General features: G+C 47.7%; 1 protein-coding gene across 4 annotated transcripts in view; it reads left to right on the forward strand.

Annotated features, from left to right (window-relative positions):
* The window catches only part of KSR2 (kinase suppressor of ras 2), a 354663-nt gene that overhangs the window by 185498 nt on the left and 145094 nt on the right, over nucleotides 1–24071 (forward strand). For all 4 annotated transcript variants that reach the window (XM_019753947.3, XM_074321394.2, XM_074321395.2 and 1 more), the window contains one exon: nucleotides 2771–2955. In XM_019753947.3, coding sequence (XP_019609506.2) covers nucleotides 2771–2955 — 185 coding nt within the window. The remainder of the gene's footprint in view (nucleotides 1–2770; nucleotides 2956–24071) is intronic.

Consider the following 24071-nt stretch of genomic DNA (forward strand, 5'->3'; position numbering starts at 1 on the left):
GTGTGCTCAACCCAGAAATGAGGGCTGTCACCTCTGGCCAAGGAGCAGAGTGGCTTCTCACTAAACACCCTCCCAGTGTTAGACTTAACAGGCCCTTGTTTTTCTAAACCTCCCCTTTCCCTGGAATCTGAGCAGCTGAGTAGAGGGGCCGTAGTACCCCTGCCCCTCCCTTTTCACCCAAGAATTGGTGCTGTTCTTTGGTTTTGAAGAGGGTCTTTATGGAGGCCTCCTCTTAGGTAATCAGATCAGGCCAGCTGTAAAGGATTTGGGCCCTGTTTGTGAGGGAGGGACAGCTCACTCAGCCCCATGTGGAAAAAACAGGCACTTTTTCCTGTTTTGGGAAATGGTTACTGGATTAGCGCTTTGCTACACAGGGTGGTGTGCAAGAATGTGGGCTCATGCCTGCCCTCCAGCCACGCCTGTGATGCGCTTGTGTCTTCCCAGCCCTGTCATTTCCTCCCAGTTGGCTGGGCCAGATGCTCCAGACGCCATTAATGAGGCGCTAAGGGATTTGGCCTGTGAAGCCTTTTGAGTTCAAGGGGTCACAACCCTACATGCAAGGAAGCTGCGGGTAAAGAGGAACTGTGAATCAGCATCTTGGATTTCTCGGGGTAGATACCTGACAGTGGAATTGCTGGGTCATCAGATGGCTCCATTTCCAGTTGTTGGAGATACCGCCATACTGTCTTCCATAGCAGCTGCACCAATCTGCAATCCCACCAGCAGTGCGTGAGCGTTTCCCTTTTCTCCACATCCTCACCAGCACTTGTTGTTTGTTGATTTACTGATGACAGCCGGGAGGGAGGTGGGAATGAGGAGAGGGGGGGGGGGTAGCACAAATTGGTAGCCACCATATTGCCACGGGGATACGAAAGACAGTTTGGGGAATATAATCAATAATGTTGTACAGATTTTGTAGGGCGTCAGATGGGCATTTGTCTTATTAGGGAGACCACTTCACGAACGGTGTAGGTGCCTGATCACCACACTGTACACCTGAAGCTGAAGCTGAATAATATTGAATGTCAACTATGATTTAATACATATATATAGTCACAGGATGTGGAGTGCAGCATAGAGAATAGAGTCAATGGAGCTGTAGCAGCTATACGTGATGGCAAAGGGGCAGTAGATTGGGAGGGAGGGGGGTTATCACTTTGTGAGGGGTGTAAATTGTTATTACATTGTTTTATACACGTGAAACTTAAAAAAAACAAGGCAGTGTGAGCCCCCCCTGGGCTCTGCTTAACTCAAAGCCCAGCAAACCTTTGGAATAGGGACTGGTGCAAGGACTAAACACTTGGGACTTCCTTCAGTGTTCTTTGTCTTCTTGTGGGCTCTGAGAGGTGGGCTGGCAAACGAGTGTCGGTCAAAAGCCTTTGAGTGCAGAGCCCGCGAAAGACCGAGGCGGAGCGTGGCCAGGGGCTGGCAAGAGAAATCAGGTGTGTCTGTGCCACAAGGAGCCCATAGTTGAAAATCAACAGAGAAGATCTGCTGAACCAGCCCTCCTAACTCGCACATCGAAACTGGGTCACATTCCTTTAAAATTCCCCCAAGATGGAAGATGCTAGGTTATCCTTGCTGGAATTGGGGCACACAGGCTGCAAGCCCCCCTCACCCTCCACCACTACCAAGCAACAGTGCTGTGGTGGGAACAGGGGTGGAGGGGGGTGGGCTCCCAGAGCCTTTTCGCTATATAACTCCCCCACATCCCTTGCAGATCCCCTGAGATGCCCCCATGTGATCCAGCCTATGGTTTGGGGGAGCACCTTCCTTCTGTACCCTTAAGGCAGCACCCTCTGGGGCTCCTGGTAGAACCACCAGGTTCGTGGGTGGGCTCTGCAGAAGGGACCTGGGGCCAGGAGTCCTGATTAAAGGGGTGCTGGGGTCCTGCCTAAGACTTAGTCTCTCTCCTTGGAGCTCTTGAAAGTCATCTCAGGCTTAACTTATACTGACATGAATAAGTGCTTGGCACGGGGCCCAGCACAGAAATGGGTGTATTGTGTCTACGTGGATGGAAGGCTGTGAATCTGAAGAATAAAAACATATAGGGATGGATGCCACCTTGACACAGATCCCCTGGACTCCCTGAGGTCAGCCTGGATTTGCTGTCTTCCTCTAATGGCCAAAGGGCAAAGGCCAGTTGGCCAATGGGCAGGGGGGATTCGGGGAACTCAAGATGTGCAGGCAGACACTAGGTTGGAGCCTGGAGTTGAACTTGACCCTGACTCTCCAGAACATCTCTAAGGACCCAGGTGAAAAATAATTGTTCATCTATTTGCTTGTACCCCATGGTAGAATGGGCTTTTTACAGGGCAAGGGTGAATCCATTTGGCCAAGCCCCTTTCTCTCGACCTTTCAGTGCCAGAAAGCTTGTGGGCTCTTTTCATGTCTCTACATGGGTCTTGGGAATATCAGGGAAGGCTTCCTGGAGGAAGAACACTCAACTCTAGCTGGGAAGGATTGGGGTATTGGAGAAGGCTTCCTGGAGGAGAGGACACTGGAGCTAAATCATAAAAGACAGTAATTAACCAGCTAAAGAAGAAGAGGGTATTCCAGGTGGTAGGGCTAGCATAAGCAAAGGGTTGGAGGTGAGAAACAGCACAGAAACGTGGCTGGAGCTCAGTGAGAGGGGAATGGAGAGGGCCGCCAGGCCAGATCAAGGGGGGGAGTGGGTATTGGGTGCCATGCTAAGGAAATTGGGGCTCCCTGCTTTCATTTTGTATGCATATGGATATATTTCTCTCCCCTTTTTCTCTCTCCCTTTTAGAGCCAAGAAGAAAAGCAAACCCTTGAACCTTAAGATTCACAGCAGCGTGGGCAGCTGTGAGAACATCCCTTCACAGCAGCGCTCCCCACTCCTGTCCGAGCGCTCCCTCCGCTCCTTCTTTGTGGGACACGGGCCTTTCCTGCCCTCCACCCCTCCGGTCCACACCGAGGCCAACTTCTCCTCAAGTAAGTCACCAGGCACCTGCTCACAGCTGTCGTCTGTGCCAGGTGCATGCTCCCTTTGATTTATCTTTGGTGAAAACACTCGTGAAATGTTCACTGAACTGCCTCATAGCCATCCTCATCTGCGTGCCTGCCACCCCCCCGCCCATGCCACGCACGCCCCTTTGGATGGTTTTGAAGGGAAAGAGGTGTAATTGGCGCCCTGGAGGTTGACTGGCGGTTGTCATTGGTCCCACGTCCCTACTGCATCCCTACTCCTTTTGCCTGCAGGTATGAAAGGATGACAGAGGGAAGCAAGCCTGCAAGGCGTTAAAGGAAAGAAACATCCGCTTTTTCTTGCTTCTGTTTCTCAGCTGCCCCGTCACAGGCTTTTTCCTGTTTCTGTGGTGGAAGAGGCTGTTATGATTGCATTTGGTAATTTTTCCCCCCACGCAGGTCAACATGTATAACCTTTATATCTCAAAGATGTATTTGGGTTCAAACTGGGCTGAGTGTGGCCTGGGGTGGTTACATACTGCTCCCATGAATTCTGCTGCAGACAAAGTGGTTATTACTGAGAGTGGAAATGGAGCTCTCTAGTGATCAAGGGCTGAGGTCTTAGACAGCATTTAATCTTCTCTGCCCAGTGGCCTGTTTTGCTGAACAGGCAGAGACGTGGTTAGAGGGGGGCCGCTGCAAAAGGCCCAACCAGTCTTCCAGCCAAGACGAGAACTTTTATTGACTGGGAGCTCAGGAGGAGTGGGGCTGCTGGAGCGTGGAGGAAACAAACCCAGGCCCTTAATAAGCCACAGGATGCCCATGTTGTGTGCTGCTCTGACCAGTGTTGAGTAATGTTTACTGAGCATCAGCACTTGCTAATCACTCACCTGCATGATCTCAGTTAGTTCTTGGAACGACCCGTGGTCCAGATGGATTATTCCCATTGTATAGATGAGGAAACTGAGGCTCAGGGACGTCAAAGAACTTGCTCAAGGTCACACAGCTATCGAATAGTTGAGCTCGGATTTGAATCTGGTTCTTTCTAACTCCAGAGTATATGAGCTTAGCCATCATGCATGATTTGGTAACCAAGACCCTTCAGATATGCAACAGGCTGCCTTTCTCCAAATGTGGGCTTCTATTCTTTACCTTTACATAGGATTTTAAAACTTTTCTTAGGGAGGCCACGGACCCTATTAGAATTTGATGAAATCTACTTATTCTCTCCCTGGAAAATTGCACAGGTAACAAACATGCAACTTTTGCGTTCAGTGTCAAGACTGTTGGGTTCAAAAGCTGAGCCTTCGCCCATCTGGACGGTTGGCCTGGGGTGGAACAGTGAATTCAGTTTACGGTCCACAAATGTGGGTCATGCACCCAGCTGAGGGCCTGGACCTGGAATAGACCCATGTGATGTCAGAAGTTCCAGAGCCTGGCTTGTTTTAGTGCCTGGGGGGTGCAGGCCTGGAATCAAGCAAACCAAAATAGCACTTGCAACCCATGTCAACACTGGAAGGCCAATTTATCAATTTGTCAAGAGAAATCACTGTCAGGGAGACCAGAAATGCTCCATGACGGTGGGCCTACGTGGCAGTCAGAGGGTGGCTTGGTGAGCCCGGGCGAGGAAGAGGGGTGATGACATAATCAAGTGTGTAACAGCAGAGGGGTGAGGCAGGATGTCATAGCCTGACGGAGATACCAGGGTTCTAATCTCAGCTCTGTTACTGTTGAGCAGTGTCCCTGACCTCGAGCCAGTTAAGAGCCTCGTTGAGCCTCAGTTTCCTCGTCTGTAAAATGGGGATAACAGTAGGTCCATCTCATAGAAGGTTGTGAGGATTATCAGCTCATCTATGCGTCAAACTGTCTGCATGGTGCCTGGCACACAGTACGTGCTTAATAAATGTTAGCGGGTGTTATGGTGATTATCAGCTCCTTTTCCCTGGTAGCATTTACATTCTCTGGCTCCATGATTAACTTGGGCTGTGACTAAATGCCTTTCAGTTGATGCCCTACTTCCCCATGACCCTAAGAGCCCTTGGAATTGACCTTGGCATGATGCTGGGCGGCCGTCTCCAGCCACCATCTGACTTTGGCCATCGCTATCCTGTGAGCGAATGTCAGCTCGGCCACCTCGAAGGGTCTGGCCGCAGCCCTGCCCTTTAGTTCTGCCCAGAATAGAAACATCTGGAGCTGGCTTTAAAAACCCGCAAACTTGCACATTTTAGATGCCAAAGAGTGTTGTGAGGATTCACCAGGGCTCCCAGCTCTCACGCTTGCCCTGGTCCCCATCTGTGAGGGGCGGCTTCTCCATTTCCCTGCAGGTGGGAACTAAGTCCCTAATTAAAAGCGGCCCCTGGCACTAAGAGGCCCTTAGAAGCACAGTTACCTCTTTGGACAGTCCTGGTCTTTGTATGCAAAGAGGCCACCCTTTGATCTCCCAGATAGCATTTGAATCTCACTGGGAGAATGAGTGTGTGACCCAAATAGTAGCTGGAATCCCATGGACCAGTCCCCTTTCCACTGATCCTAACAAATAACAGAAATGGAGACAGTCTGGTGGCCTAGGCTCCAGATGGGGGAGTAGGAAACTGTCTGTTGGAGTCTCGGTGCTGCCACCAATTGCCTGCCTTGTCACAGTTAAGACCACAATCTTTGAGGCCGGCATTATTGTTCCCATTTTACAGATAAGGAAACTGAGGCTCAGGAGGTGAATGATTTGCCCATATTGTAGGTTTTGAACCCAAATCTGACTGTAGCTTGTATTCTGTCTCTTCAATACAGCGAGTTCCTTTCTCTATCTGGGTCTCAGTTTCCCCAAGTGTAGAGTAAGAGACTCCATGAGTCCATTTCAGAGTTTAGAAACTCTGTGGTTCTAAGGCTTACCCAGTGAGCTTTTTTCAAGGCACATCTTCTGACTCACTTAAAATGCCGATAATTAGAGACGCTGGTTGGGGCTGTTGGGAGAACACAGTTGCCAGGCACTGGCTCCCCCTTGCTTGTAATAGGCCCGTTCTCTTGCCACTCTGAGTTTCAGAAGAGAACTTTCTGCCTCTGGGCCCCAATACCAGCCTTCCTCCTGCTGACCCAGCCAAGGGAGACCTGGGGCTGTGTCCCTGCCAGGCTGAGCCTGTCTGCCCGTTTGTCACTGTCAGTTCTGGCTGTGGCTTCCCTGTGAAGGGCGGTGATACACCATCCTGTTTCCCCTGACTGTAAAGCCTGGAGACAGCATTAGGCAGATTTGGCCGAAGAGTGGCTGAGCCTTGCACCCTCGGATGCCCAGCCACCTTGGGTGGGCTGTGAAAAGGACTTCACCTCCTTGGGGCTTCCCTACTTCCCTGGTCTGGGGGTGACGAGCAGGGGAGGGAAGAGGGGAGTGGTAAGAGTCCCAGCTATGGAGGCTAGCCATGGACAAAACACAAGATAGCAGATTCTACTGTGGAAGGTGGAAGGTAGAATGTGCGGAGTCAGGAGAGAACGGTGGACTTAACTCTCCATCCTTGCTGTATTTATTCTGTGTGGCATTTGGGAACACCATATTACCCTGGGGGTGTCTGATTGGATGCCCTCCACCCATGGACCATTTTTGGTTCAGTAAGTTGTGTGCCTGTGGGTCCTTGTAGGTTATCGCTGATACCCCCCCTGACTCAGGTCAGGCAGCGTTTACAATCCCTATGAAGAGGCTTCTTCAGAATGAAGAAGTGCCACCTACGTGGAATGTAATCATTCATTACTGGCTGGTAGACGTGATTTCGTGTTTATACCAACTAAGTGGTTGCTGGCGTGTCATTGAGCAAGTCACCGAACTTGCGTCTTTCTATCCTGCAAGGATGTAGGGAAGACAAAATGAGGAATGCATGTAAATTTCCTAGCACAGGGCCGGTGCTTAGAACACCGAGTCTCAACAAAGGGTAGCTTTGGGAGCTACTGCTGTGTGTTATGTGATGGACTAGCTTGTAACAATGATGGAAATGGTGATCATAATAGCAGCTACCATTTATCGTGTGTTGACGATGTTCCAGGCATCGTCAATCCAGACAAAGCAATTTACTTCTATTATTTCACTTCAGCGTCACAGCCCTCCGTTAAGACAGGTACTATTATTATCCCCATTTTACAGATGAAGAAACCGGGGCTGAGAGAGTTTAAGTAATTGGCCCACAGTCACAAAGTCAGGAAGGAGGTGGGGTTTGCACTCATCTGAATCCACCGGGTAGAATGAAATCGCAATGCTGCCCTCTCTGAAATCTGTTTAACTCATAAGTAGGAACCTTAGCTGGTTTAAAGTCTGTCTCTGGCACCCTCGCCTGGTTAGGAGATTGTGCTGTGGGCACCGCCTCGCTTGAGGGCTGCCTCTTGTTCACCAGTGTGCTGTGCTTCCTCAGAGAGCAGCACCCATGCTGGCTCACCAGTCGTTACCCCACAGGACTCCAGGGTTGATATGCAGGGTATCCATTGTCCCACGTGGTGGCCCTCCCTGTGGGGACCAGGCAACTGCAGAAAGAGGCCAGAAGACCTGGCACACAGTGCCAGCTCCTGCATCTCATTCATCCTCTCTGGGCCTCTGTCATGTGAGGTGGCATGCGGTGTCTCTGGTCCCACTCCCCACATAAGAACGCAGGACATGGTGAGGCCAAAAAGGAGCACCGACGGAGTCATGGATAGGGGAGTCATACCACTATAGTCTCGCTGGCGGCTGGGTTGGAGACACAGGAAGCAGGAGCCACATGATCCGCAATCCTCACTCCGCTGCTTGCCAGCTCAGCCACCATCTTCTTGCTAGCCCCCATTTGCAGGTAGCGTAGCCACAGCAGTTATATTAGTGGCCAGTGGCTTACTGGTTATAGCTGACAGCCAACTAGCCACAGCTGATGGCCATCCAGTCACAGTTGATGGCCATTTACTACCTGAGCCAGCACCTTCCACGTGAGGCCGAGAGCCTGGAAACTGCACTCCTGGCTGTGTCCCCACAGCCTCTCTGGCAGAAGATAGGGAATGACGGGTGCTTTTGCCACCTGCAGTTTTCTGGGTGATGCTTTATTAGCTGCCTGTGGGGGTCGAGCATGTCAGGGCAGCAGCTACCCCAGGGAACTAGTGACTGATGATTCCTGGACTTCCCCGTTTGGTCCTAATGAGTTTTATACGAGGCCCCGGTTTTATGAAATACTGTCCTTCATGAGGTGTCTTAAAAGCTGGCACGCTCTCACCCTGTTCCATCTGACCCTGCCCTCCCCTCATCTCTTCTCCAAGCAGCTCCTTGTTCTTAGGTCTCTGGACAAGGTGACAGGTCGTTGACCCTCAGCTGAAGGCCTGGCCTCGTGTGCCTGAGGCTGAGTCAGAAGCCTGGTTGGTTGAAGGGGGAACTAGCAGCAGGTAGCAATAAAGACTGATGACACCGAACTGCGTACACCCAAGAAACCAGCCGCTGGAAGGGTTATAAGGAGACTCAGGATGGGGGTGATTATATAATGGGGCTTAATGAGGCTTGAGGCCCAGGTTCATTACCCACCCTGGAAGACGGGGAGGAGAGCGCGTGTTGACAGAGGTTTGCGGCCTGAACCATGTTCTCATCTCAGAATCGGGAGCGATTTTTGAGAAGTTCGGGTCTGACCTGACTTGGTGATGGCAATTCCATACACATCGCTGCAGTCACCCACAGAATTTTTCTCCTCAAGAAGGAGCAAGCGAAGGTGCCGCTTCCCAGCCCTCCGCAGCTACCTCTCACCCCAGCAGATGCAGAAAGCACTTGTGTTGCCCTGCACCTGTGCTGTAGTTTAGACACCCAGGTCCCAGCTGGTCCCTAACATGTACTGGCTGGACCATCTGCTACTTGCCAGGCAGGCGCTCATCTATGTGCTTTGTAGGCATTAAAAGAGGAATATCTGGAAACAAATAAAAGGTTACAGGAAGGTTCATTATGAAAAGCATGGGTCCCTCGCGCCATCCCTCTTCTCATCCTGATTTTTATTTTATTTTATTTATTTTATTATTTTTTTAATCCTGATTTTTATTTTTATTTTTTTATTATTTTTTTAAATCTTTTTTTTAATTTATTGGGGTGACAATTGTTAGTAAAATTACATAGATTTCAGGTGTACAATTCTGTATTACATCATCTATAAATCCCATTGTGTGTTCACCACCCAGAGTCAGTTCTCCTTCCATCACCATATATTTGATCCCCCTTACCCTCATAAAAAACACTTTCTAGGTCTCATTCTTCTGGTGACCACTTCCACAATTTTAACTAGGTCATAGGAGGGCTTCTCAAGGTGCGTCCCAGACCAGCAGGGTCAGCATTACCGGAACGCTTGCTGGAAATGCAACGTCTTCCTTTCCTCCTCCAGACCTGCTGAACCAGAAGCTCGGGGGGGTGGGGGGCGGGGTCCGGCCGGCTGCGTTTTCATCAGTGGATTCTGGGGATTTCTCCAGGGGATTCTGAAAGCTAACATTTGAGAGTCACTTGGTTCTATGATGATTGTTTTTGTTTTTGTTTTTTTAGCTTTTTATTTTGAAAGCATTTCAAACTTACAGAAAAGTTGCAAGAACAATACAAAGGACACCTGTACCCCCTTTACTCGGACTCTGCAGATTTTAACAGTTCCTTACCTTTGTTTCCTCTCTCTAATACCCTACCCCCACCCTCTTTCTGTCTCTCTTATTTTTATGAACCATTCAAGGTTAGGTTGCATACTCTGACGTAACCACACACAGTTACCAGATTCAGTAAACTCGACATTGAATTAAGACTTTCATTAACTGTATTCCAATTATTTCAGCACTTGTCCCAATAGTGTCCTTTATAGCATTTTTTTTGTGATATAGCATCTAATGTAGGATCACATATTGCATTTGGCGGTTGTGTCAAGCTTGTGTTCCTTAACCTTGATTGTTTGTCACTTGGATATCTCTGACAAGTAGGGAGCAGCTACTTTACTGAATGTCCCTCACTTTGGGTTTGTCTGATATTTCCCCATGGTTAGACTCGGGCTGTATGGTCTTGGGCAGGACTTCTACTTAAGCACTACTCCATCTTTGAGGGACCAGGGCTGCCAGATCTTTGAATTTTTCGAAAGAAGGCATAGACTGTGACTTTTACGATAAATCACCCAATTTAAAAATGTTAGCATCTAATGAAAAACCTTTGAACACTATGTGAAGCAGTACTAAATAACCCCACAGGTATGTGTGGGTCATGTTTGGTCTCGGGGCTCCCTGTTTTTAACCTCTGTTCCAGCAGCATAGAGGTTAGAACTGGTAGGGGCCTCAGAAATCATTGAGTCCAACCCCTCATTTTACAGAGGGGGAAGCTGAGGTCAGAGAGTAGAAGGGACTTGCTCAGGGTTCCAGAGCTGGGGTTTGAAGCCAGGCCTTCTGTGCGCAGCTAACGGCTCTCTCCATTACACCAAGAGAGTTGCAAAACGATCGCCTCTGCCGCTGAAAATGCTCCAGAGGAAGGAAACAGCATTTTTTGTTTAAAAGGTCGTGCATTTTGTGTGTCTGGAGGGCTAGGGATGTGTGTGTGTATGTTGAATGTGAGGCCGCTTCTGAGTTTTTACCATCCACTCTCCTTTGATCTGCTTGTACATTTTGTCACTCCTGCCTTAGCACAAACATTTTGGGCTCAGCATGCAACAGACCACCTTGGACCTTTTGTTATGGTTGCTCCCACCAGGAAAGGCGGCAACAAAAATTGGTTGGTGTTAGGCGCCCGGAGCGGGTGGCGGGGGGTGGGGGGGCATTTGCATCTACTAAAGTGAGTCCTTGGCTGGATACACAATGTCAATGTGGGCAGTCCTATTCCCTGTCATCAGGACCTGTGTCTGATTGTGCCTTTGTCCCAGTAATACCCTCCCAGGGAGTAATTCTCTGATTCAAGCTGATCTCATAGCAACAAGAAAAGAAGAAATTAGTGTAACAAGTAACTATACCGTGTACATCAGGCATTCCTATTTCTTGTCCATGCTCCTACACCCCCATTCTGCAGATGAGGAAACTGATTCCACAAGGAGAAATCCATGGTTAGAGGTTACATGGTGCATCAGAGCCAAGAATAGAAACCATAACACCTTTAGACTACAGATCACATGAGTTCTTTGCGTATAACGTGACCTGACCTAATTTCCTTGAAACCGTGAGTGGGGCACAGTGGATTATTTTAATCAAATTTGCCCCCCACTGCAACAAAACTGGTTCTTCTCGAGTGGCCCCATCTTACATATCTACTGGGTGTTGGCAAGTCTGTATTTATCTAGGTGTGATCTTTGTTCCTTCCTTTCCATAACGTCCATCTCCAAGTTTTGTTGAATTACCCTTCTAAATCAGGGGTCGGGAAACTTTTTCTGTACAGAACCAGATAGTCAGTATTTTCAGTTTTGCCAGCTATATGGTCTCCGTCACAACTACCCAACTCTGCCGTTGTAGCATGAAGCAGCCATCGGCAATACCAAAACAAGTGGGTGTGTGGTTGTGTTCTAATAAAGTTTTATTTATAAAAACCGGCAAGGGGCCAGATTTGGCTAGCAGGACGTAAATTTCGACCTCTGTTCTTCTACTTGTTGCCATATCCTTTTCCGTCACCACCACCCTGGTCCAAACTATGAAAGAGTCTCCAAATGGGTCTTTCCATATCCACTTTGGCCCCAAATCCAATCAACCGAAGTGATCTCCGAGTGAAAATGTGGCCCCCCCCACCCAAACCAGGTTAAAATTCTACCATGATCTTCTATCGCTCACAGGTGTGACAGCCCAGATCCTTGACCTGGTCCTCAGTGCCCTGGGTGAGCTGGCTGCTGTCCCCTCTCTCGTCTCTTCTTGCCCTCTCTGCCCCACTGGCCTTGTTTTTGTTTTAATTCCTTAAGTGAACCATGTTCTCTCTTTCCTCAAGCCCTCATTGTTGTTACTTCATCTCAAGCACCACTTCCTGGTGAAAGCCTTTCCTAGCTCCCCAAGGTGGATCAGTTGTACCTTCTCTCATCCCTCATTCTTTTCTTCAGGAGCACCTTATTACAATTTGCAGCCATCTGTTTAATGGCTTGTGCTCCCACCATCAGTTCCACGAGGGTATGGACCATCTTGCTCTTGCTCATTCCTGGATGTGTAGTGCTTTGCCTGGAGCTGGCACACATAGATATTTTTGAATGGACAGTAGTATTTTCGAGCATTTTGTGGCCAGCACCCTGAATCTTCAGCTATTCAGGATCTAGAGGGCAAATGGAGAAAGGATTCTGCGTGTTGCCCTCCAGAGCTGCAGAGCTCGCTGGTTTGGGCATCACCGAGGCAGGGACTGAATGAAGTTGCTGGACTTTGGTACAATCTGTGGGAACATACGGATGGTTCTCCTGCCTTCGTTGACCAGAGAAACAGGCATCCAAGCAAAATGGCCCCCAAAATCGTTTTGTTGATTGGAAAATAAGCAGGGCTTTCTCACTGCACAAGGGATCCAACATGTAGTTTGAGACTCATGGTTATAAGCAGTCGATAACCACCCTTGAGATGTTTTTTTTTTTTGCTTTTTTTTCTTTTTCAGTATGAAGGTCTCTTATTGGCACATGTAACTGAAAAGTCCTGGGGTTGTGTAGGCTTCAGGCATGGTTGTGTCTGGGGCCTCAGTTCACGTCAGGTCTCTGTCTATAGCTCCCAGCGCAGCTTTTCTCCAGGATGGCTGCACTTTTAGGCTCTCTGTGGTGGCAAGATGGCCCCTGAAGTCCCAGCCCCTTCCCTGTTCTGGTCCATAGTAGGGAAGTGAGATGGTTTAGGTCTGAGATTCACTGATTCAACCAGCGTGGCTATTTGCTAACCCGTACACCAATGGGTAGTGTCAGGGAAATGGAATGCTAACTTATTGGCTTCGGCCTGGGCTATGATCCTTCCCTTTGGGCTTAGAAAATGGGGGTTGTGATTCGCCGCACCCCATGCTGCTCTGTCTGAGGCCCCTGTTAAAGCAGGTGTCCCCTCTGCTGAAAGTCAGGGCATCACCAGGCAGGCATGGTGTGTGTGTGGGGGGGCGCTTAGTGCCCACATCCATCTCCTCCCTTCTCTGTTGATGCGCCCTTGCTCCTCCCTGTCCTATCTGTCTGTCCTAATGTCCATCTGTCCCTCTGAATGAGCCACTTTTGTTTTCTGTTGGTGTCCCCGTAGGACACGGTCGCCCACCCCTTTTCTGCCTCCATGTCACCTTCCTGTTCTCAGTCTGCCCCCCACCCTTTGCCTCTCATCGTCCCTTTCTCTCTCTCCCCTCCCTCCTGTCTCCAGTTGCCCATCTTCCAGCGTCCTGAGCTGTGCCAGCCACTCTGTACTGTGTTCCTGGATAGAGATGGTCTGGAGAAGGTGGGTGGAGGGCTGGCGGGAGGGAAGACTGACCGCCTCCCTCCCAAGCACCTGTCTTTTGAGAGAAAGGCCCAGGACCTGGTGCTAAGCACTGAGGAGAGGGAGGGAGGGACAGGTGGCAGAGGTGCCCTGTCTGGGGCAGGGGCTACTGTGCCTCTTCCAGGGGGACCCCACTGCTGACCCCATCACGACAGACCTGCAGTCTAGGTCCTGTAGTGTTCATTGGTGTGGCCCCAGCCTGCCTCCAGCCGGCGTCATTATTTTCTGTCAAGCCTCTCTGACGGCCTTGGGCCTCCCCGTTCCCTGGAAACCCCAAGAGCCACTGCGAGTAGCACCAGCACCTCAAGACTGCTGGGAGGCCAGTAACCCCGTTAGGGACATGTGAGGACCCTGTGGGGTTGGAGGCAGCATAATGTAGTAGAATGCCCAGGGGCTGTGCCTCAGGCCACCACTGAACCTCTCTGTTTTCCCGTCTGTAAAATGGGCTAGTGCTCACATAAGTCTCTGACCTTGCAGATCCACAATGAGAATCAAGTGAGCCAATGAGACACATGAGCTGTTACGGGCTTTAAACTGCCGTAAGAATGTTTAGGCCAGGGGTCAGCTACTTTTCCCTAACGGACCAGAGCGCGAGTGTTTTTTCGGTTTCACAGGTCAGCAGTCTTCGTCACAGCTACTCACCTCTTCTGTAGTAGCATGAATGCAGCCTTGTGTAATCAAACGGGCAGGGCTGTCTTCCAATAAAGCTTTATTTACAGAAACAGGCAGTGGGCCGTGTTTGGCTCAGACTTCAGAGCTAAACAAGACTTGGTTTCAAATCCCAGTTCTGTCCCCTGAAGGCTGTGATGCCTTGGGTAAGAGAGGTCCCTGAACCTCAGTTTCTCATCTGCAAAGTTAGGAAAAGAGTCAGGTCTCCCTCATAGTGTGGTTGTAAGATTAAATGAGAGGATGCATGTAAACGTCTAGCAGTGTCGGGCACCTGGTGAGTAGGTAATAGACACTAGTCACTGTTATTTACATAATGTTGTGTGTGTATTCCTACACACACGTATATTCCTTCCAGGAGCTGCAGTTGTTTTCTGTGCAAGAACCAAAGCTGTGTGGTTTTCAGTGAAGCTTTTCCACCCACCTTATTTAATGAGGCCACTTCACAGTCAGCCCTCACGAGAAGCCAAGGGCCTGTTTGCTCTACAGCTCAGTTCATCCGCACTGAGGTGGCTGCTCCATCAGACCCCTTCCAAACAGTCTCGGATTCTGTTTCCTGGGACAATGGGTGGGGAGAGAGACTGTGAAACTGAAGTTTGCCCATGGCCTTTGCACATATGTAAACTTAATTCTGAGAGCACATATATGGTGTGGGGGACCCAGTGGTCTAGAGAGAGGAGGCCGTCCTTACCCAGCTTTTCTGCCTTTTAGAAATTCCACAAAACCTGGACAGAGGGGTGGGGGTTATTTGTAAAAGGGGTGCCTGGCTTAGAGACCTCCAAGACTGCATTTGTCAGGGCTCTTTCTGAAGCAGGCAACAGAGACCCACCACACACAGGCTTCAGCAAACAAAGGGGAACTTGCTGGTTCATGTACTGAAAAGAAAAACTTTAGATATAAACAAGGGCTTCAGGAATGGCTGGATCTAGGGGTTCAGCGTCGCCAGGACATGTTCTTTTTCTCTCACTCCAGGCTTCCACTGTAACAGATCGAAGTGCATCAGAAAAAAAAGTGTCCTAATATTAGCTCTGATTGGTCTGATCTGATGGGGCACATATATGTCTCTCCTGAACTCTAGTCAGTTAGGTGGAATACGCAATGTGGCCTGAGTCAGTGACCCACTCCTAAAGCTGTGGGATGGAGCCAACCCCACTGAACAAATTGGGTTGTGATCAAGGGGAATGGATCTCGAAGGAAGGAACGCCTGGGTGATGCCACTCCTAGAATGAGGATGCTGAGCAGACAAAAGCAACAACTGCCCCCTATAAAAATCCACTGGTCCATGGGTTGGTTCCTGTTCTCACTTGCTTCTCTCCTCATTGAGTAGCCAGGAAGAACTAGAATGATTATTAATTCAGAAGAGGAACATAAACCAATTTGATAAGTATTCCGCTCTCTGCTTACTTGAGATTCCCACTTTCAGAGGGTGTCGGGAATCTTTTTTCCCCCCTTCACCATCAGCTTTCAGCTGTTCATGAAGCAAGAAGGAACAGCTTCTGGCGTGGTGGTTCGCAACCTTGGTTGTACATTGCAATCACCTGGTGGTGGTGGTGGTAGTGGGAGGGGACTTTTAAAAATTCTGATTCCTAGGCAACACCCTCGTCCAGTGACTTCAGAGTCCTTGGAGGATGAGGTCCAGGCATCAGTACTTTTTAAAGCTCCCTGGGTGATTGCAATGTGCAGCCAAGTTCAAGAACCACTGAGCCAGCTGGAGTCGCCAGCATATTCGGAAGCTGTCGTGGGTAAAACTAAGGTCTTGTAGGATTTTCTGAACTTTTATGACTTCAGTGGAGGTGCTGCGAACTTCCTCCTCTCATCTTAAACCCCCAAAATAAACAGAAGACAGATTTAGGACTGAGATGTAGTCCCGTGTGATGTAAAGGTGCGGAAGCCCCGCTGGGACCACAATTTAGCAGCACTTTTCCTGCTTACAAACATTCCGGTGACTGTCAGGTTACCTGGTCCCCTGGCTGCATCGTCAGCCGGCACTGAGGCATCTGCTCAGGCCCCTGAATGCACAGTTGCAGGTGTGGAGGAAGTGGGTGGGCGGGCAGGTGTGAAATATAGACAGCCGTGGCTCCTGGGGCAGATGACAAATCAGGCAATGGGGACAGTCTGCAATGAGGAGACTTTGACAGCTGTCCAGAGGGGCCTAAAACATCACCTACCCAAGGATCATTCATTCATTCAACAGGCGCTTATGGAGGACCTGGAAAATCAGGCTCTGTGCGGTAGTGTCAGAATAAAATTGTCGACCCCGTATAGAAGATTGAGAACAAGAGGAGACCCTGGCAGTTCGTATGTGCCGTGGACCAGCGGCATCAGAATCTCTTTTCCATCCTATTCTCTCAGGTGGGGCCCAGAATCTGGGTATTTAACAAGCTCCCCAAGGAATTATGACTCAGAGACCCCGTACTGAGACCAGGGTGGGACCCAGTGATGTTTTTAACCAGCTGCCAACCAGATTAAAAAAAGCAAACAAAAAACCCCCAAAAGGATAAGAAACATACACTGTTTCTATGAAGTATGTTAGTGAACTTAACAAAAAGCCCTTTAGTTTGAGATAATGTCCTTCAAATCTTTTTGGTGTCAAATGCCCTTTTTAAAGTGAAATGATTTGTGATTATAGATGGGGATTGTATTCTATGAGTGCCTTTACTTGGACACAAACATTGCCATCTCTAGGTGGTCCCTTATTTATTAAATTTATGGGCCCATAAAATTCAAGTCAGAGACCCTTTTCCTAGTTTGGAGTTTTAAAGGCTGATTATTAATATTATTTAGTAACAAGTCTTCTTCAAAATGAATCTTATATACACCCCCAGTATCTGAATAAGCAGATAAAAGTGGAGTTGTTCTGGTTTATGTGCAGCAGCGGCTACGTGTCCCATCCCCTGGGTCTCTCCTTTCTCCTGTCCCCTGACAGTGGTGGCCCCTGAGATGCTTCTTTGAAACTCAATTTGGAAACTGCTATCCTAGAAATTTCTTTAAATGTTAAGGATGGGAAACCTGAGGCCCTAAGAGGGAGAGTATTCTTCCAAACTTACGATTCCGAATTGGGTTCAGTCATCCTGAGGCTGACATATCATTGATGAATTAAAAAGACCCCTCCCACCAACCCCAGTAAGGATTTTGCACCTGGTCGGTGTCAGGGGGAGGGGTCTTCATTGTAACAACCCCTGGAGGCGGGGTCTGATTTTCTCACATTGAAAAAGAGGAGAACCATAGTTCAGGGAGGACGTACTGTGGCTTTCTCAGGGTCTCAGCCTGTGGGAACAGGTTCTTCAAATGAAACCGTTTTCCTAAACCTCTTCCTGACCAAGAGGGAGGAAGACCCAGGACCCGGTGTACTTGTGGTTCAGAGCTCTTTTCCACTTTTCTTATGCAACAAAGCCAGCTCTGGAGTGCTGGGGGGACCTATGGCTTTTCCTATAGTGTAACTGTTGAGTTGATCCCTTCAAGAGTCATTCCTCCATCTGTCCATCTGACCAAAAATATGTTTGAGTGTCACCTCCCTGTGTGCGTACCAGGGATACGGGGATGAATAGATACTCAAGATCTTGATTCCTCGTGGAACCTCCAGGCTGCTGGGGAGACAGATCTAACAGAGCCCGTTATAGTGGCAACGCGAGCTGCAAAGTGGATGTCTGGGATGCCGCAGAAAGGAAGACAGGGGAGCGATGATGGGGCAGGGAGGAGCAGGGACACCTGATCTAACTAGAGGCTCAGGGAAGGCTTCCACGAGCAAGGGTCGGTTATGCCGAGACTCGATGGCTAAGTAGGGCTAGCCAGAGGACACAGGGATGGACGTGCATTTAAGGCAGAAGGAACAGCCTGTGCCAAAAGAGTTGGACAGTTTTGGGAGCATGGGTGGCTGTGAACATGAATCAGGGGAGAGAGATGGAGGTGAGACTGGAGAGACGAACAGATCCAGGAGTATCTGGGGTTTCAGCTCAGTGCCGAGGGAAGCTTTTAAGCCTCGGACTCAGGTACTGACTCACCTGTGCTGTTTTCACACTTCCCTTCAGTGGCAACGTCTGCTTTCGAACAGGTGGGTCTGCTATGGGTTGAATTGAGTTCCCCAAAAAGATATGTTGAAGGCCTAGCCCCCAGTACCTCAGAACATGACCTTATTTGGAAATGGGACCATTGCAACTGTGATTGATCAAGTTATGATGAGGTCATACTGGAGTAGGTTGGGACCTTAATCTAATAGGACTGGTGTCCTTCTAAGAGGAGGGAAATTCAGACACAGAGACAGAAACATACAAAGAGAAGGTCATGTGACCATGGAGGCAGAGATGGAGGGATGCAGCTGTGAGCCAAGGAGCACCAAGGACTGCGGCCACCACCGGAAACTGGAAGAAGCAAGGAAGGATTCTATGCAGAGTCTCACGTGGAGCCTGGCGCTGCTCACACCTTGATTTCTGGCCTCCAGAACTGTGAAAGGACACATTTTTGCTGTTTTAAGCCACCCAGTTTGGGCTGCTTCATTACGGCGGCCCTAGGACACTAACAAGTGTCTGGAAGGGGTCCATCTGCAGCGCTGAAGTATGCGAGTCTCATGCAGATGCGTTCGTCCCCTGGTGACTGCATAATCAGTCTGGGAGTAAACTGGGTGCTTTTTGGGAAAATGACATGAGCTCTTCTCAGCTGTGAAATTGCTCATCCATCAATGTGTTCGAGTGATCGCCTCGCAGATGGCCTCCCAGTGACCATAAAGAGTTAAGTGCCACTTCCCAAAATGGCCCCCGGCTCCCTGGACGGCTTTTTGCCAGGAAGAGAATCTGAACACACAGCCCACAGGGGCCCTTGGCAGAGGATGGGGTGGGAGCCAGTGAAATACAGCTGTTCCCACCCACCCTCAGGCACACGGGTCTATACTGCCGGCAACACTGTGGGACCAGGCTCTTATGATGAAACCATTTTCCCAGCCGAAAGAGCTTCATCAGGACCCCCTTTGCTTACTGTTGTCACCCCACTTTCTGATTTCATAGTAAACGAGGTAAAAGGCACTTCTTCATTCACAAAGGCCACTGGTTACTTGCATATAATGCAATGGGTGTTGAATGGATTTGAAACCCCGGTTCGGCCATCCCTCACTGCAGTGTGGGGGGTGGAGGTGGGGGTGGGGGTTAGTCACCCTCTCCGAGACTCAGTTTCCCCATCTGGAAGGTGAGGATTCTTCTCCTTGTCCCACAACAGTATGATAAAGGTTACATTCCAGAATGGGTGACAAAGTGGTTTCTAAACTGAAGAGTGCTGTTCCACTGGGGAAAGCCGATTGGGAAGGACCCAGGCCAGGTTGCAGAGGCTTGAGTGGAGCCCCCACCCCTCTGCTGGGAGTTTTCAGTAGGATGCATCCTTTGATCTTACTGGTAATGACTAGTAAGGCTGAGCAGCATGTTTCTTCCACCAGCAATGTGGCTGCTGTAGCAGTTCTCTCCCAGCCCAATGTTACGGGTGTTCGTCTCACTGGTTTTCTCTTTCTGTAAACTATTTTTTAAAAATAGTGTATTTGCGTATATACGTGTGTGTGTGCACGGTGATATGTGTGTTTGTAATCTATATACATTTTAAAGAATAATAAAATTTTAATGCAGTATTTTAAAAAATCAGATGGGCAAACTATGGCCTTTGGGCTGGATGCCTGTTTTTATTAATAAAGTTTTATTTGAACCAGGGCCAGGGTGACAGAATGGCAGGCAAAGCAAGGTCATGGAAGTGCAGGGTCACTTCCTATTCTCATATAAAAGTTTGATATTTTGTTCATCCTGGATTTTTTTTGGATTCACTTTAAAAAATATGGCATTAGAATATTTTTACATTTGCACCTGAGTGTTTTGGCCTCCCCCTTAAATTTTGTGCTGGAGGCTAGTGTCTCCCATGCTTGCCCCCCCCTGGTCCCGGCTCTGATAAAAATACTCAGAAACTGAACTTGAACTTGAGAAATAGAACATCACAAGCTCCTGGAAGCCCATTATGTGCAACTCCTGGGTGCATCCCCTTTTTATCCTCCAGAGATGGCACCATCCTGAATTTGTTTGACCATGTCTTGCTTTTCTTTGTGGAATACCTCGCATGTACATGTCCCTAAACATCTAGTTTAGTTTTGCCTGGTTTTGAACTTCATAAAAATGGGATCCTACTTCCTGTATTTTGCTTTTTTAAATTGAATAGTCTGATTTTGAAATTCATGTGAATCGTAGTTTATTCGTTTTTTTGGCTGTCACATGCTGTGTTTCACCAATTCTGAGACACACATGTCTCTGCACATTTTCACACCTCTGGGATTGGGCTGTGCCTGGCAACCCGTGACACTTCACTGTTGCTGTCTGCCTGGCAGGGTCGGGCTATACCACGTTTCCCTGAAAATAAGACCTGGCTGGGCCATCAGCTGTCATGCGTCTTTTGAAGCAAAAATTAATGTAAGACCCGGTCTTATTTTACTATAATATAAGCCTGGGTATTATATAATATAATATAAGACCAGATCTCATATTAATTTTTGCTCCACAAGATACATTAGAGCTGATTGTCTGGCTAGGTCTTATTGTCGGAGAAACACAGTAATGTCCTTGCCTGCCTGTCCAGTACACACAGACACAGCCCTTCTCTGTCTTCACTTCTGAGGCATTATACGTTGTTGATCTTACATGAGCTGAGTTTAATTAGAGTTTAAAAGGTCTTCAAAACTATTACACCATGGCTTGGCCTTGAAACCAAAAGACTGTCAATTGTGTATTGTCTATATAGAAAGGCCTGAGGACAGAGCAGCGTGATGTCTGATAAAATATGTCTAAATAAATCTAGAAGAGATTTTAAAATTACACTAGATGTAAAATGTTAAGTGTAAGAAAGCACAGTGTCATAGATTAATTGACTGCCTCTTTCTCTCTCAGTGGTTCATAAATTAATGACCTTACACTCAATGACGTCGTAAGTCCGTGAACTATGGTAATATTCCATTGTGTGAGTAGACCGCAGTTATTGCACACATTCCTTTGTTGAGGGACACCTGGGTTCTTTCCTGGTTGTTTACTTTGAAGCATTCTTGGACAATGTCCTGGTATACTTGAGCATCTAAAACAAGTCTCCCACATTTCTCTGGTGGTACCAGTTCCTGGGGCATTTGTTTAAAAATCTTGATTGCTGGGTTGAACCCTGCACCTTTTGAATCAGCTTCTCCAGGGAGAAGCCTGGGGTTTAGTCCTGAATATAAGTGTCCTTCTTAATTTCTATCAGGAAAGTGTTGGAAAGAGTGATCAAGGAAATATTCCTGGGAGTAGATCTGCTGGGTCTGAGACTCTGCTCAAGAGTTGCCAACGTGATGAGATCAGATTTTCTCAACTTCACTAGCGACATTTGGGCACGAATAATTCTTTATGGGGGAGACTGTTGTGTGCGTTGTAGGCTGCGTGTGGGGCAGCATCCCTGGCCTCTACCTGTGAGATGCCGGCAGGATCTCCCCACCCACCAACAAACACATTGAAGAAACCAGTATGTCTCCAGATATTGCCAGGTGCCCTCTGGGGGGAAGAATTATCCCTGGCCGAGAACCCCTGGATTAGATGGCGGATAATTGGTTGCCAGAATGGTGGCTCCGATTTCTATGTTCACCAGCACTGCTGATGGGTGTTCGTTTTGCTCCATACTCTTGCCAACCTCCATATGGTCAGATTGTTTAACTATTTTGCCAATCTGGTGAGAACCAAATGGTGTCTCAGCTTACTTTCAGCTTGCATTTCCCTGCTGGCTGATGAGGTTTGAGGGCCTTTTCATGAGTGGATTGGCCTCTTGTGTTTCATCCTCTGTGAAATGTCTGTCTCTTGCTCATTTTGTTTTCTATTGAATTGCGTCTCTTTTTCTTATTGACTTTCATGAACTAAAAAACATTATTCCCAGTTCTAATTCTTTGTTATATATGTGGCAAATATCATCTACTGATTTGTGGCGTGGCGTCTCCTTTATTGTCTCTTTTGATGAATAGAAGTTTTTTAACATTAATGTAGCCAAATGCATCATTTCTTTCCTTTACGGTTTTTGGCTTTTCGAAAAAATCTTATTTAATGAATTCTTTCTGCCCTGAGGTCATAAACATATTGTCCTATATATTCTTCTAAAAGTTGTGAAGTTTTACCTTTGACATTTAAGTTCTTGATTCATCTGGAATTGATTTTGGTGTATGATATAAGGCAGGGTCCTATTTTTTTCCCGAATGGACAACCAATCACCCATTTATCAAATAGCCTTTCTTTCCCCCCACTGATCTGCCATGTCATTGTGTCATTGCTCAGATATCCACATTCACTCAGGATTGTTCCTGTGTGTTTTATTCTTTTCCACTGGTTGTCACTCATTTCTATCCTCAGTTTTCTTTTTTCATATGTACGTATCTGGATAACTTTTAAATTTCTGCTTTTATTTTATTGAAAAAAATATTTCCCTCTTAAATGCAGTGTGGAATCCCGGAACAGAAGAAAGGACATTAGTGAAAGCTAGTGAAATCCTAATAAAGTCTGTTGTTTACGTAATAACAATTTACCAACATTGGTTTCTTAGTTTATATAAGATGCTGACATGAGGGGAAGCTGGGTGAAAAGTATATGGGTACTCTGTACTATCTTTGTAATTTTTCTGGAAATTGAAAAGTATTCCAAAATAAAAAGTTGGTTTAAAAAATTTCCCTCATTTCTTAAATTCTTTTTTATTTTTTTTTTTGCCTTTTCTGTTATTAACTCTTTCTCTTAATCCTTAAACCCATCACTTTTACATTTTTAATTTATCATCTCTTCGATTTAAACTATTTGTCTTAATTTTTTATCTCTTTTGCCCTCCATTGTTTAAATTTTTGCTTCATTGACTGGCAGTCCTTTTTTTAAATTTTAAATCTCGTTTCTTGTATCTCACTGTTTAAGGTAACATTCTTAATGTCTTCTATTTATTGGAATTCTAACTCATTTTTAACTGTTAGATGTTTCATCTCTTTTAGTTTGCTCTCAGCTTTATTTAATCTCTTCATAATCATCTACTCTCCCTTCATTATTTAAACTATATGATGCTTCCCTCCTCGGCTTCTTCCTGAATATATTTCTCTTATTTCGGGTTGTGTTTATAACAGCAGAAAAGCTTGGTCATGGGTGACAGTAAGGAACAAGACATCGTGAAAGGAGGAGACAGGAAGCCTGCTTCCTTCTGCCCCTGAGTTTTAGCAGCAGATTCTGGCTTTTCCAGAAGGCTTCCACCCTAGGAGACTGGCCGTGGGTTAACCCCTGCAGGCTGCAGTTCTCTGTGTGTAGATGGCATGTTTGATTTGCTGGACTAGCAGCATCCATAACACCTTGGGCAGGTCTTGTGTGTGATGTTACCTCCTTAAAAGTCATGGTCTGGTGTCTGGAGCCATTGCATTGGGCCTCCGTCATCTCTGTTGGATGCGTTTGGGCCCACTGCTCTTACCTCCCCCAGCTTCAGGATGGCCAGTGCGTCTGCTTTAGGGCCTAACTCAGGTTTTCCAGAAAGGTGGATATGATTTGTCTCAACACTTGCATTCTCCTTGCCAAGAAAAAGCCCATCTCCTCAGAGGTAACCTAGATGATTCCAGGGTTCTCAGCGCAGGCATATCACCTCTGGGGCTCTGAGGATTGGATGTAGCTGGTCTAAAGGGACCCAACCCTGATTTCCTGCCTTCCTGGGGGCATGGCAAGGGAAGTGTGACTTAAAGTGAAAATCCCTCCTTGCTAGTGTGTGTATTTGAACAGCAGCCTAGGGGAGAGAGGACTCCTGTAAGACTTCATCCTGGGGGCCTCTTGCCCCAGCCCCCTTCTGCTTGGAGTGGATTTTCTCCTCATTGTAATCCTGACCTGCGAGCTGTCTGCACTCATGGTTGGCCTGTGCAAGTTTGCTGGCTGAGGACAGCCTGGGGACTCGGGCTTTCATACTCCATGGGGTTCTGAGCTGTGTGAGGGCCATCTTGTACATCCTGCCTTTCTTCTTTCATCGGAGCACTGGTCACTTCAAGCCAGGTCAGTCCACAGAGAATCCCTCTAAATGAGGATCCTTCCCTCGTCCTACCTGATCAGAAGTGACCTTTCTTTCTTTCCAGCTTTTGT

This window comes from Rhinolophus sinicus, chromosome 9 (genome assembly GCF_057876585.1).
Source record: "Rhinolophus sinicus isolate RSI-liver-muscle chromosome 9, RSI-T2T, whole genome shotgun sequence".
Taxonomy (NCBI): Eukaryota; Metazoa; Chordata; class Mammalia; order Chiroptera; family Rhinolophidae; genus Rhinolophus; species Rhinolophus sinicus.